Below are 14,069 nucleotides of genomic sequence, written 5' to 3' on the forward strand. Positions count from 1 at the left end.
TCCTACTTAAATTATTGTAATTCACTATTTTCTTATCTGTCTAAAGCATTTACCAATTTCCTTCAATCTTTCCAAAATGCGGCTGCAAAGCTTTTAACTCACACACACAAATTTTGATCATATCAGCCCATTGTTAAAGCACCTGCAGTGGCTTCCAGTCAGGCTTAGGTTTCAGTTACAAACCTTGGTTGTTACTCTTATGGCCTTGGGTGAAGCCACCAACTATATCATCAAATTACTCCACCCCTATTCACAATGCTGGATCCTTAGGTCCTCAGATAGAGGTTTTCTTGTGATCCCACATACTAGTCTGAAAACTAAGGGGGATTGTGCATTTCAAATCTTAGCACCAAGACTGTGGAATAGCTTAACCCTCTCTCTTCATGTTAGGGTCATGTTTTTGTGTCCTCTGTTGTTTTATTTGGTTCATGTGTGCTCATTTTGACCTCACATTAGCTGTCTTTTTTACCGATAGTCTGAAAAGCACTTTATGATTGCTTTCTTGCCTCAATAAATACATTTTACTTTTACTTTACTTTTACCCCCAGACCTTCCTATCACTAACCAAATCCTCTAGCTTTTCTGGGGGGACAGCAAGGAATTCCAAAGCCAGCTTGGAGATGTAATCTCTCCAGCGTGTCCTGTGTTTGCCCTGAAATCTCCTGTAGGGGAGGACATGCCTGGAACATCTCACTTAGACTGCATCCATGTCAGATGCCTGAGCCACCTCAACTGGCTCCTTTTGATGTGGAGAAGTAGTGGCTCTACTCCTAGCCCCTTCCAAATAACCAAACTCCTTACCCTGTCTCTAAGGCTGAGCCCAGCCACTCTTTGGTGGAAGCACATTAATTCAGTCACCAAGCAGCAGAACACCAAAGCCTCTGCTTTTGACTACCACCTGACCAACAGGAGGGCTGGACCATAGGCCAGAATGAGCCACCTGGGTAAGCCCTGGCCACCAGACACTCACTGATGAGCTCCTCCAGCAGACCTGGTTCCTAGTATCCCCAATCCAGGAAAGTTAACATAGCCCAGTGTTGTTTTTTTCTATAGAGATCCTATGAATCACAGTTAATCTGGCCCTTCACTCAGGGCCTGTTTGCCTTGGGAGATCCTATATAGCACATAACTCCAGGGATCACCAGGACATACAAATCTCTCCACCATAATGAGAGGGCGATTCATGGACGAGAAAATATGCAGCATAACATAGTGGGAGTTTAGTGTCTGAGGTAGATCATCATTTCCTTGTTTCTGTATATATCATATTTCATTATATTTGGCTAAATATTCTCTCTGGAGGCTGGACTGGTGGGGGTCTATAAAGCAGTGACTGACTAAATTAGCGTGCAGGCTTTGCTGCATTTCAGCAGAGAGGAAGTGAGTGGGAGCAAACAGGAACTGGCAAGTCTGAGGTCAGTTTTACTTTTTGTCTATATTTAGTGCCCATGGCTAATATTTTGACCTCACATTTTATTCCTTAAACGCAGCACAAGCTGTACCTATTAATGTGGCAATTACATCGTGTTGGATTTTGTCCTCAGTTTGATATACAGTATCTTTATCCTGGACTGAAGACTTTTTTACCTTCAGTAATGAATAGTGGCAGCTGGCAATGACCAGACAGAACTGGAAGATCCAGAAGTCTTTGAAGCACCCATGGTTGAGAAGCACAAAACCCAGAAAGGAAACCAGGAAGGCCATGAAGACTGCAACTAGATTCTCCAGAACATCCTGGTTTCTATTATAAAAAAAAAAAAGCAGCACATGCAAAAGGCAGAGACAGGTCACAGCAGAGCCTCTAATACCTTATTAGGAAGGAAGAGTGCAAAGAAAAGAAGTGACTCAAAGAGAGACCTGCTGCTGAACAATGTTCTTCACCACACAGTGAAGGATACAGGAGATATAAATACTAACGTGACATACAAAAACTCATCTCTAAAATTTTGTATGTAAACTAGATTTTATTTTCAAAGTGTGAACAGCTGGAAGATCTTACAGCAGGTTTTGTGTGTTACCTGTCCAAAAGGGCGAGCAGCGTGAGTCGGTCATATAAAATGTTGATCCACTTCCCAGGAAACAGTTTGAGTTTATAATAAATTTTCCTGGCCGGCTTCTCCTGAGTGGACGTCTCTGATGAGTCATCCAAAGAATCCTCTTCCTGACACACACATGCACACAGACATAAGCAGCTTACACCGACTGGAATTTCAGCCCAATAATACAGAAAACAAAAACAGTCTTCTGTTTGAAACCTACATGATCCTGCATAATTCAAAATGCAGTCTTTTTATAATCAGATCTCTGAAAATGAGTTGCAGTACCGATTCATTCGCAAATCGTAATTTGATGTTTCAGCTTCAATAACTGATCCAGACAGCTTATGTCACTCTTGCTCGTTTGGGTCCAGATGCAATAAAGACTGATTCAGGATTGACCTTCTTGCTACTACAACAGCCTGACAGAGACAAGACATTAATTGGATTTAGCTAAGTTAAGTGGGCCATTCTAATGTGCATTTAGAACATATATATATTTTAAAATATATGCTGTTTTATATGCGATCTTAGCCCTGTGACAGCCCAGGAACCTGTCCAGGGTGTAACCGCTGCTCACTCTATTACAGCTGACAGGCTCCTCCTAAGTTGAGCATGGCACGAGCAATCCTACCTGAATAAACAGTTAAGAAAATGGATGGATGAATTGCTATTACTAGTAACCACACTGAGAAAAGTGTAACAACAGTAGTGACAAATAGCATATAAATATGGGACTGTTTATGTTTATGTACAACAAACTTAATTTAGATGTATGTATGATTAAGGGATCACGTCAACCATCCATTTTCTAAAAATGAGTGTACGCATGAAGTGTAATAAAAAACTGGTGTGGATGATTTTGTTCAATTGTATATACACCCGTGGAGTAACAGGGGACTTCATAACTTTCATAATGGTTGCACATTTACATCTATTATGGGTTATCTATGCATGTAAATAACGTACGTGACAAGAACGCATACAATTACATGGTGGAAAAAAGCTACTCATCCAACATTAAACTTTTGATGTAGTCCGTAAATACACGACACTTGACTTCATAAGTTAAAATGTCTAATGTGGTAATAAAAATCTGAATTTGGAGACATTAAAATTGGTTGCATATTCAATTCAATATCTGCTAAATTAGATGCCATTCTCATGTAATTACAATTATGCTTTTATTTGTGCATAAATGTTACAAATGGGTCATTTTAGCCTGCTGGTAGGTGGTTGCTAAGCAACGTGATGACATCCCAATAGTTAACATAGATAGGAAGGATTTAAGTTGTGACTGTGCGCTAACTGTGGCTGCTCGACTGCTGATGGTATAGGTGGAGTTTATAGAGAAACAGGCAGACAGATTTGGTGTGTTATATTAAGAGTTACTGTAAATGAAGTACTTGGATACAAAAAAAAACCTGACAAATTTCTCACTGGATTCATTTCTTCACCTGGTTAAAGTACCTCAGGAGTTTTTTTTTAAAGAAGGAAGCAGATGTGTTGTCAATCTCACATCATTTGGTTTCCTTATAAAACATTTACAAACCCCTTTTGTAACCTTGTTTATTCTCAGGCTTCTTGTTGACTCCCTTTACAACATTTCTTGAGATTATTTTCATATCAGATTTATTATAAATTTGATGCTACTGGGTTGCAAAGCAAAAATATATATATATATGTATATACAAAAAGGAGACAGACACCTGGAAGATCTCGGGGTGCGTTCTTCGTGGCCGAAGCCTGTGTGCAGGGATGATGCGTCGCTGGAAAGGGCAGTCACTGTGACCGCCCGCAAGGCCGTCCTGACACTCTGAGTTGGAGGAAGTTGACAGTAGGTCACTGAAGACACACACAGTGGAAGTTGATGTGAGGATGTGGAATATACTTGATTATACAGGCAGAGATTACGGTTTAGCAGAGGATGGAAACAGTCATTGACATAAGATGATGTTTAGAAAAGCTCATGGGAGCAGTTACAGACAGCATGCAGGTAGAGAAAGCAGGGAAAAAACAACAGAAAAATAAAAAATTATTTATAACAGACAACTTGTTGCAGGCAGATGAAGAGGGGGACGGGTGGAGCGTGGAATGAAGATATAACAGCAGTACCACATGTTGCCGGTAATGAGCTCTGCTCCTAGCGGCAGATTGAGAGCTCTCTCTGCATACAGCTTACGAGGCCTGTCTCCTGGTGACACAAACAGACACATTGAACTAGTCAGACACGCTCTATTTTGATAATAATAGCTTGGATTTGTTTAGCATTGCAGCCATCTGAGACTGAAGGGCTGAAAATCTTGGAGCCATTCCAGGAAATTGTCATATAATCTACAAGCTGCTATCATTGTGTGTGTGGGAAGCTGCTGGCAATGCTTCCCACACACACAATGTATTTGCACAGAAGATCATAATATTATTAGACCCCCCCAGATACTGACTGAGGATATTAACAGCACATGGTTGTTGATTGTGACTACAGGCAATTCAATTGTCTCCTGCATGAAACACATGAAATTTCTAAGAACTAACAAAAAGATAAGACAGTCTAAACGCTGGACAAGACTAGCTACTTACGGTGTACAGTATGAAAGGTGTAGGCCTCTTCTTTGTTGGTAGCCTCTGGTCTGCAGATGACCTGCAGCATGGAGCTCTCAGATTGAGACGTTTGCGAAGGAAGGGAATCGTAATCCGGATCCTTTTCTCTGTCTGTCTGTGGACTGCAGACAAGAAACAGAATCAGCCAGAGATCCTGGATGCTATTAGATTATATAAGTGCTGTAAACATGTGCTTATATCTGTGTGTGTGAAATCAGCTGAAACATGTGAGAAGTTAATGGAACGCTTACCTGTCAGGAGAGACTATTGGGATCTGTGTAGGTGGTATAGCCTGTAGTGTGTTGGTAGGCAGACTGGTGGGTGGTTTGGGTCTCTCTGGTTTGTTGTCAGTGTTGCTATCGGTTACTGTTTCATCTTGTTTCGAAGTTGCACTTTGATTTTCTGTACATGGATTAAAGGAAATCATTTTAATCAAATGCACCTTTCCAACCTTTTTCTTCTATCTATCTTTCTTTACCTTCGTCTGTAGCTTCAACTTCCTCCTTGCGCTCTGGCTTCTCCTCTTCTTGTGTACTGCCACCTCCCCCTCTGGTACTCAGGGATCCCAACAAGGAAACAAACTCCAAGAAGTTTGATTCATTGGGAATCTGACCCTCCTTTGCCTCCAGGTCTGATTTGGAACTGGTCATGGTAGCCTGACAGACAATGAGAAATATTTGTGAGTTTTATGGGTGGTCATTTCCAAAATGGACACAGAAACACAAAGGGGCAAATCTATCAACATACCGTGTTGTGTGAGCGGCCTGAAAGCAGAACTGCATCTTTCCCGCTGTCCATGCTCAGCCCTCGGATGTGAGTCCTCCCACCAGGTCCGTAGCGACCCAGAGTTTGGGGCAGGCGCAGGAACCCTTGTGAGTCCACGTTTGCTTCCAGAGGGTCTGTGTCATCTGGGTGGGAGTGGACGTCGATACCCGACGAGCTGTTATCATTTGTCAGCTGTGGACTAGGTGTGCTGTCAGCGGTGATTTGCAGACTTAGACGTTTCTGCTCTGGATCTGGGCACTCGAGCATGGTGGACTCAGAGCTGGTGGTTTCTCTGCATAAGTGGAACTCTTCACTTTGGCTTGTAGTCATGTGCAGTTTCGGGGTGGGGTCGTCCTCTGAGCTGATCACTTCCTCTCCCTCTTCCAAGTCCTGCTTCTCCTCCTCGGGGGAGTCGAAGGTGATGACGGGGATTTTGATGTGACTTTCTCCTGCATCCTTCTGAGCCTTGCAGGGTACACAGAGACATGTCACTTGTACTTTCCCTCGAACGTAACAACACCTCTGACATAAATCAACCGGCATTTAACAGCCGACAAACTGAACACTATAACACACACAGAATACAAAATCTGATCTTCCGCATATACTTGGAGACTTAGAAATATGTCTACCTAACAAACACTGTCAAATTCTTTTGCACTTTTTGAGTTTCATACAGCAGCTAAGAACCAAACAAATGTATGAGAAAATAGTAAAGGTACACAATTTCAAAGTAGATAAAATAATAAATAAATACAATGAAAACACAAAAAGACATTTAGATGCTGAATCAAATTTGAATAAAGGTCTGATTTCGCTGGGAAAAAATTAGCTTTTATACTGTTTACTGCTATCTTCGGTCATCTACAGCACGAACCTGAAAGCACTGAAGGAGATTGGTTTAAAACAAACCACTAAGGAAATTACTTAGACTACTAAAACTGGGTTAAGAACTGTCCAACACATTATTAAAACCTGGGAGCAAAGCAGTGAACCACGATCTTCTGGAAAGAAATATGTTGGAAAAACATCTTCAGTGATGAACAGAGATCACTTCAAAGTTTAGTGAAATCACATTGTGAAAAAAATCAACAGCAGCACTCAGGGTTAGTTTAATCGTGAAAGTAAGAGCATTTCCACACAAAGATAACTCGGGGATTGGGACTACATAGCTGTGGAGCATTAAAGAAACCACTTATCAGAGAGGCTAGTCAGAAAGAAAGGTTTCAGTTTGCTAGGGAGCATAAAAATGTGACCCTGACTGGGTGCATCAGGGTAAGAAGAGGTGGATGAAGTGATGATGGGGGCTGTGTTATGATCTAGGGTTGGTCAAATCCAGGTTCAGCAATGATATTTCCCCTAAAAATGTTGTCAACTGACTACATGACCAGGATTTTCCATCAATGGATTTCTTTTCTTCTTTAAAGGCACGGGAATATTTCAAGATGACAATGCCAGCATTTATCTTTCAAATTGGTAAATGGCCTGCATTTGTATAGCGCTTTACTTAGTCCCTAAGGACCCCAAAGCATTCAGTCACACACACATTCACACACTGGTGATGGCAAGCTACATTGTAGCCACAGCTGCCCTGGGGCACACTGACAGAGGCGAGGCTGCCGGACACTGGCGCCACTGGGATTGGGGCTAGAGAGATCATCAGGAGATGGCACCAGTAGGCAAACATGGGGTTAGTATCTTGCCCAAGGGGATGCATGCAGCCAGGAGGCAGCCTGGGATCGAACCACCGACCTTCTGATTAGTGGCTGACCTGCTCTGCCACCTGAGCTACAGCCAGTTGTGAAAGAGTGGTTCAAGGCGCATGAGACATCATTTTCACGTGTATCTGAAAATCTTTTGGCTCTACTGGCGAACACTTAATCTCTACATCTGACCTCAGTTCAGCTCTAGTGACATCTGTTATTACAGTTCTCTTCAGCTGACCAAAAATGTATTTTAACACTTAGGAGAGATGCCAAGGTTTCTACAGGTCAAAAATATTGCTGGTGTTCAATGACCTGTGTGCCTGTGACATTTAAAATGATGAAGTCACCGTGATGCAACTACAGTTGGGTAGTGGAATGAGATCATTTTAACATTTTAAAAGCTATGTAAATAGGGACAACACCAAGAAACAAACATTATGTGTTTAAAAGTAACTGAGTAATTGATTCTGACCTGTGCATTCTCCAAAAGGCTCTGCTTGACGCTCTCTTCCAACTGAGCAGCAGTCTGAGGATCACAGCTCATAGTGATGATGATCTTGACTGTGTCGCTGTCGTCCAAGTGAGCTGGCACAGGTCCGGGGCCAGAGTTGTCTACCAGAACCACTTCAATCTCATCAGAACAGTATGTCTCCTCCATAGCCTACTCATAAAGAAAAATACTCGGAATAAACCCGGCCCTTCAAATTCAAATTGATCAAACATGTCTTCCTACTCTTTTATGAGGTCTACCTGTGTAGGAGGTTCTGGGATATCAATGACATGCTCCTGGTCCTCATGGGGAGTCTCCAGTGAGTTGTTGTTGGCATCTGAGGGCTCTTTATGCCTCTCACTCACCTCTTCACTCTCCTCCTCACTCTCATCTTCACTTCCCTTGGAAGAAGGCAAACCTTCATCAGCTATTTCTCTGTCTGCAGTCTCTTTATCCTCAGAGTCTTTTTCCTCTATTCTGTCTTGCTCTGACTCTTTCTCTGCTGTCCTTTCCTGCTCCGACTGCTCTTTGTTAATCCCTGTCAAAGATCCCTTAATGTCTATCCCTTCTTTCACAGGTTCAGTTTCAATTGTTTCTGTATCAGTTTTCTCTATCCCACCCGCAGATTCAGACTGGAGCTCCTCTTTTTCAGCTTGGGATGGGGGCCTCTGCTGGGCCTGCAGCAGGGGGGCAGCCTGATCGGGATTGGGGCTAGAGAGATCATCAGGAGATGGCTCTGGGCTTGGCTGCAAGCCTCCCTCCACAGGCTTCTCCTCTGCAGCAGTTCTGTCTTTCTCTGGAATGAAATGCAAATTCAATTTGTTGATTTAAAGCGTAATATTAATAAAAGCCACAATAAAGCTTTAAATCCTACAGTGGAAATAGTATAATACCCATATTAGTTGGCTGCAGCAATAACACACGCAAATCAAACTATTACAGTAGATATCTTCCCATTGGGGAGGAAATCAACTGCAGAAGCTATAGATTCATCCTTCTACTATTAAAAACAAATGGCACCATTTTTGCACAATAATCTGGTGCATTGCACCCGAGGATTTGGATTTCTTTTTTTTTCTTCCTTTTTCAATCAGCTGACTGGGCTCTTACTAATCACCAGTCCATTAGGTCATAACTTTACTGAAAGCAGTCAGCTGCTCTTGTTGGCCAGCTGCTAACTCCGTGATGTTTCCTTGGGAGGAAGTTGTTGGCCTGGATCGTGTAAGAAGCCATCCAATACAGTAGGGAAGAGGAACAGCTTTCTTTCAGCACAGACTGATTTTGACAACACGCTAAACAGGAAACAGGTCTGTTACAATGAACCTTTCATGAGGGTTAAATGTGGAACTGCAGTTTTAAACTGCTGCATCCTGTCTTCACAGTTTTTGCATGCTTATCTCTTAGTATTTTTAACATCCCAAATAGCCACAAGGTTGTCTATTGGCATTGCTTCACACTTCATACTTAGTGTCAGTCTGACTAAAGTTTCACTAGGTTAAAAAAATGAAACACTACAATTTGAGATGACTCGATCATTCCAAAACACAAAATCAATCTGCAGTTTACAAATAGTCACCATGGGGATGAATACAGTGCTATATAAGAACCAGTCCATTTGTCATGTTTTTTTCCTTTATTAGTTAACTATCTGTATCTTAGATTAGCATTACCTTCCACGGTCTTCACCTCATCTGACTTTGAGCAGTCCTGTATGGAGGACAATTCAAAAGGTTGGGATTACAATTTAGACATAACACAGTATCCTCACACTGCCAGGTGTTAATATTTAAACCTTCTCTCACCACCCCAATCAGTCCCGGGTCAGTTTCAGTCTGTTTCACCGTCACCTGGATCACTGAACTGGGACGCTTCCGAGCCAATGTAGTCATGGCAACACTGTCAGGGACTGTGCTGCTCTTCCTAACGGCCAAAGACATGAGATGAAAACAGACACAGTTAAGTAAGAATGTGAATAATGTAGCACATTTTTTAAATACAGTGATGTACAGGTTAGAGATACAGATGAATAAAGAACACACAAATATACTGCTTTATACATGTAAATGAATTAAAACTCAATTTTAGTCCCAATGCAGTTAAAGGAAAACTCTAAAAACTGATGTAAAGACATTTTTTTGTTTATTTTTTAAAGCTGTTTACAGACTAACCCTAACGGTAAACACATAATCACCTGCTGATTTACTGCGGTTGTATGAGCTGGGTCACCAAGAGGTGGAGCAGGATCCAAAAGTGCAGGGACATAAGAAACGGCAACACTTTGAAGTGCTTTGTTTGTGATAAGCAATACTTTAAAATTAGAGAAAAGGAACGTTTGAAGAGCGTCTCAGGATTTCCGCCACAGAGAGGCCTAAGAGGTCTAAATTAAGTTCTAATAGAAATATATTACCCTCAAAAAGTCCCTTCTCAGCGGTCAGGGCTTTCTGAAAGTTCAAAAACTTGAGCTTGTGGAGCTCAAAGTGCCAAACAGTTCTAAAGGTCATACGTACAATTGCTAGAAAAAATATGCTTGATTATTTTAGAGGAGGTGTTTCAAACATTTTGTGCCCAAAGTCTACCAAAGGGCAAATCAAAATTTCAGCATGCATCGTATCTGCCTTAAACAGTATCTCTATCATCTAAATTCTTCTGTCTCTTTTGGACTGTACTGTACGACTAAGGAAATCCTGGAAGCCCATTTGAAGCATCTAGACTTAGCATAAAACCCCTTTGCAAGAGTGTTGCCTTTAAGTTTCTTTTGCTTTGCAATAAGCTCGACAAGCGTATGTCTTTCACACAATCAAGTATCCTTTGCTGCCCCCAATTCAGGTCCAGGGTTGTTTTGATCTTCCTCTAAGTTGGGATGTTTTTCTGACTCACAGCAGACTGTTTGGGAACTGCTTTAAAGTGTACTGCAGAAATGGCTGATTACATTTTTAAACACAACATCACACTTCGCCCTCTCATTCCCAGTTCAACAAACCAGACAGAGAGAGAGACAGAGAGGCTGGAGAGTGGTAGTCGAGTGAAATAAAAGGTGAATGAACAGAGGGAGCAGCATTAATGGAAAATCAGAAGTAAAGCAGAAGTAAAATATGATATTTTTTTTTTATACTGGGTATGTTCTGAAATACAAATAAATATGCTCACACCTCCACTCAACCCTGCAGGAAGGTGCCAAATTGAGTGTGTGTGTGTGTGTGTGTGTGTGTGTATGCATGCTGCTTGTCAAACAAACAGCCAAGATGTAACCTGGTCGCTATGATTTTATATAAAGTTTCACATGTAAAAGCCATAAAACAGCAATTGATACATCAGCGGACAGAGAAAAAATTAACAGTCTGAAGAAATCCTGCAAGTTCCTTGGGAGGGAAATTTCAAGGAACAAGTACCTACTAAAACGTTGCGAGGTGTCAACTGATTTGGAATCTATAGTTGACATAAGTTAGCAGAGACAGAGATAGTCTATGGAACTCATTACATCAGTGCACCATTTTTAAAGGTGTATTTTAAATTCTATTTTAAATTCTAAAACACACTGACTCTTACAGATGAAAAAGTAAAAAGAAATACTTTCGTTTGTATTTCCTTTTTCATCTCAACTCAATTAAATGTAACACATTCACACAGAGAACACGATTTTTTTTGTCTCTGTGCAGATCAAGTGTCTCAGTGAAGGGGCTGACTGAAGATCACTGACCTCTCCTCATTAGCTCGCTCACTCACCGAAACTGTACTTTGAGTCTTTGAAATGAAGTAGAGAGAGTGCATCCCACTTTGAGACACTTGATCATGAAAGTAATCCCATCTCAGACAGAGGGAGAAAAGCACAGAGACACATAAAGAGAAAGAAAGGCGGGACTAAAATGGAGAGTGATGCTTGGCTATGTTTAGTATTGGTGGTATTATTTTAAAATTGGGTCTCAGGCCTAAATGTATAATTTCATGTTAATAATTAAGCTGTGTCATTAGGGATTTATACCTCTGGCCTAGATTTTGTATTGGTTATCCGAGTAGGTGAGCAGCTCAAGGCACAAGGAAAATTATTTCTTGGTAGTTATATATTTGCAGCTATTTCATATTTATCCCACTCACTGTGTTTTTGGTTTTTACCTGATGCTGGGGGGCAGGCAAGAATCTGAGGCATTACTTTTCTTCTCCTGAGCTTTGCTGAGGTCAGAAAGGCTGCTGCGGACCACTGCCTCGCCCTCGTCGAACATCAAGTGCAGCCGATAGTTGGCGAGCTTGATAAGGACGAAGAAAACAGTGATGGAGGAGCAGTAGATGCTCAGAGCCATTGTAGTAGGAGGCAAAGCCTGTGGAAAAGAAAAGAAGAGCTTAGTCATATTGAAATCAGCATTTCCTGAATCTCCTGACTCCACCAGGACATAGTTTGATTTAATGCTTCAAGCTTTAGCACCACCAATTTCTTTTGATTTATATTGCAAAACAGCCTCAGCACACTGCAAGATCTGATTTTGATATATTGGTAGATTAATAAAGTTAACTAGTCCACAGGGGAGAAATTGCCTGTAGCAAAGAACAGGAATATCAAAGGCAAAGTATCATGTCAATCATGAGTCATAATGTCCCAGAGAGAGTTCTTGCTGTTTTGAATGTTTGCTATTGTCCCTCAACTTCCTTCCATCATTTATCCTGCGCTGAATACGACCTTCACAAAAAACGCTAAAAAACTTGAAATTTGAAACACCTTCCCTCGGAAAGCTTGTGTTGTTTCTGCAGGGGAAGCAGTGGATGTTTTCACACAGTCTAGAAACTGTCAGCAACAACAATTTAATATAGAATCAGTGCCAAAGTGCTTACCGTCTGAGGTGTCAGTCACACATCACCATCTGCCTTAATAGCTAAAATATGTGACTGGCTAATTTCAGGATCACCAAAACAGATATAATCAGCAATATCTTATCTTTGATAAACTGCTTACAAAAATGTACTCTGTGTACAATAAGCTGTCATTGCACTGTTTGCACAATCAAGTCACATTACCCTTTCAGTATTTGTACTGTTTTGCCATAATGTCTCCTATTAATTGCCTATTCACAAAGCAGGTGGAGTCAGCATCATCACAGCTAAGTTTGAGCTATAGGTAAGCTGTATGGCAGGAACACAGAGGTCACTGAAGATGTCCCTTCAAAGAAGAAGGGGTCAAATTTGATTGTATTGTATTGTATTGTAGTGGAGGTTGGGCAGTAAAAGTCGAGACTATATATAACTAGGCTTTCTGCCTCTATCAATCACCATATAGCATGAAGCATCATCAGCCCGTGTATTGTCACTGGGAGTAATGCAGCCAGTGTCGCACCTTTATCAAAGCCCATGGCATGAAAATATTAGTGAACCACATTTCACGCTTTCTGGCTCCACCACTGTCACATCCAGGAGCAGCCATGCTTTCACTTACTGCATGCGGGAGAAAAATACTGCGACAGTGCCCTTTTCCTGGCCTTGTGTTTCCATCAGCTGCTACATTGCGTGATATTCCATTCTCCTACAGCTTGTGGTTGTTGTTTTTTTCTCCCAAGGATAAACAGGGGCATTATTACAATTTTACCTAGGTAGTGTGGGCACCTTACACCCCACGCACGGCCTTGAACGTCACGTTCCTCAATAAAAACTCACCAGATGGAGAGACAAGGGCAACATCAGGAGAAATATCCACAGATAGAGGTGACATGAGTTGTTGAATTTATTCTGGTCCGGGTCGTGGTACCAGCCCCCGGTCAGGGATGCCCAGACCCCCTGACGGAGGGTTTGCACAACCTGTGAGCCCATCTCCCCTCCTCTCCCCTCCTCTCCGCTCAGGTTGGACTGGCTGATGGTGATGATGATGATGCTGGTGCTGCTAGGCTACAATGAAATGATCTCCTCTATCTAATCATGCATGCTACTGTCGCTACGCCTCCATGTTGGCGCGACGCAGCTTGACTCTTGAGTCTTTCCTTTCATGGCTCGGTCTTCCTCAGCGTTGTCCTCTCGTCTGCCGTTTCCCATCCCAGTGTCGATGCGTGCATTGCTGCTGCTGTTGCTGCTGCCGCGGTCCTCATCATCCTGTCCTGTTCGTCTCTATCCTTCCTCTCTCTCCTCTCAGGCTTGCCTGTACAGATGCGCAGCTCTGACCACCCCCTCCCTTCTGTCTTTTTCACTCCTCCTCTCTCCATATCCATCCATGCCCATTATGCGAGTTCCACCTTCAGTCAAACACTTGACATGCAATCAAGCCACGTTGTGAATTACATACAATGTATTTGTATTCTATGTACAGACCATGAATTGCGCACAGTATTTAAAGGTTTTAGAGCTTACGTTTAAAAATAATGTATAGCGGTGGAAACATGCAAAACATATTATATTATATTATATTATATTATATTATATGTGCACGTGTGTTTTTGTAGTCCACTATCGTTATAATTTCCCTGAAGGCGCGCTCTCTGCATGCATTCCTACAGTGAC

General features: G+C 41.9%; 1 protein-coding gene across 1 annotated transcript in view; it reads right to left on the reverse strand.

Annotated features, from left to right (window-relative positions):
* The window catches only part of pcnx2 (pecanex 2), a 37,203-nt gene extending 23,476 nt beyond the window's left edge, over window positions 1-13,727 (reverse strand). The window contains exons 1-14 of the mRNA XM_084949637.1: window positions 13,236-13,727; window positions 11,709-11,911; window positions 9,401-9,518; window positions 9,269-9,305; window positions 7,859-8,394; window positions 7,581-7,769; window positions 5,385-5,867; window positions 5,116-5,293; window positions 4,889-5,039; window positions 4,617-4,759; window positions 4,152-4,230; window positions 3,746-3,881; window positions 2,019-2,161; window positions 1,588-1,741 (exon numbers count right to left, since the gene is read on the reverse strand). Of these exons, the coding sequence (XP_084805763.1) occupies window positions 1,588-1,741; window positions 2,019-2,161; window positions 3,746-3,881; window positions 4,152-4,230; window positions 4,617-4,759; window positions 4,889-5,039; window positions 5,116-5,293; window positions 5,385-5,867; window positions 7,581-7,769; window positions 7,859-8,394; window positions 9,269-9,305; window positions 9,401-9,518; window positions 11,709-11,911; window positions 13,236-13,388 (2,703 nt within the window). The 5' untranslated portion in view covers window positions 13,389-13,727. The remainder of the gene's footprint in view (window positions 1-1,587; window positions 1,742-2,018; window positions 2,162-3,745; window positions 3,882-4,151; window positions 4,231-4,616; window positions 4,760-4,888; window positions 5,040-5,115; window positions 5,294-5,384; window positions 5,868-7,580; window positions 7,770-7,858; window positions 8,395-9,268; window positions 9,306-9,400; window positions 9,519-11,708; window positions 11,912-13,235) is intronic.
* Window positions 13,728-14,069: the final 342 nt, after the last annotated feature.

The sequence above is a fragment of the Perissodus microlepis genome, chromosome 13, assembly GCF_051167445.1.
Source record: "Perissodus microlepis isolate ML-2025 ecotype Zambia chromosome 13, ASM5116744v1, whole genome shotgun sequence".
NCBI lineage: Eukaryota > Metazoa > Chordata > Actinopteri > Cichliformes > Cichlidae > Perissodus > Perissodus microlepis.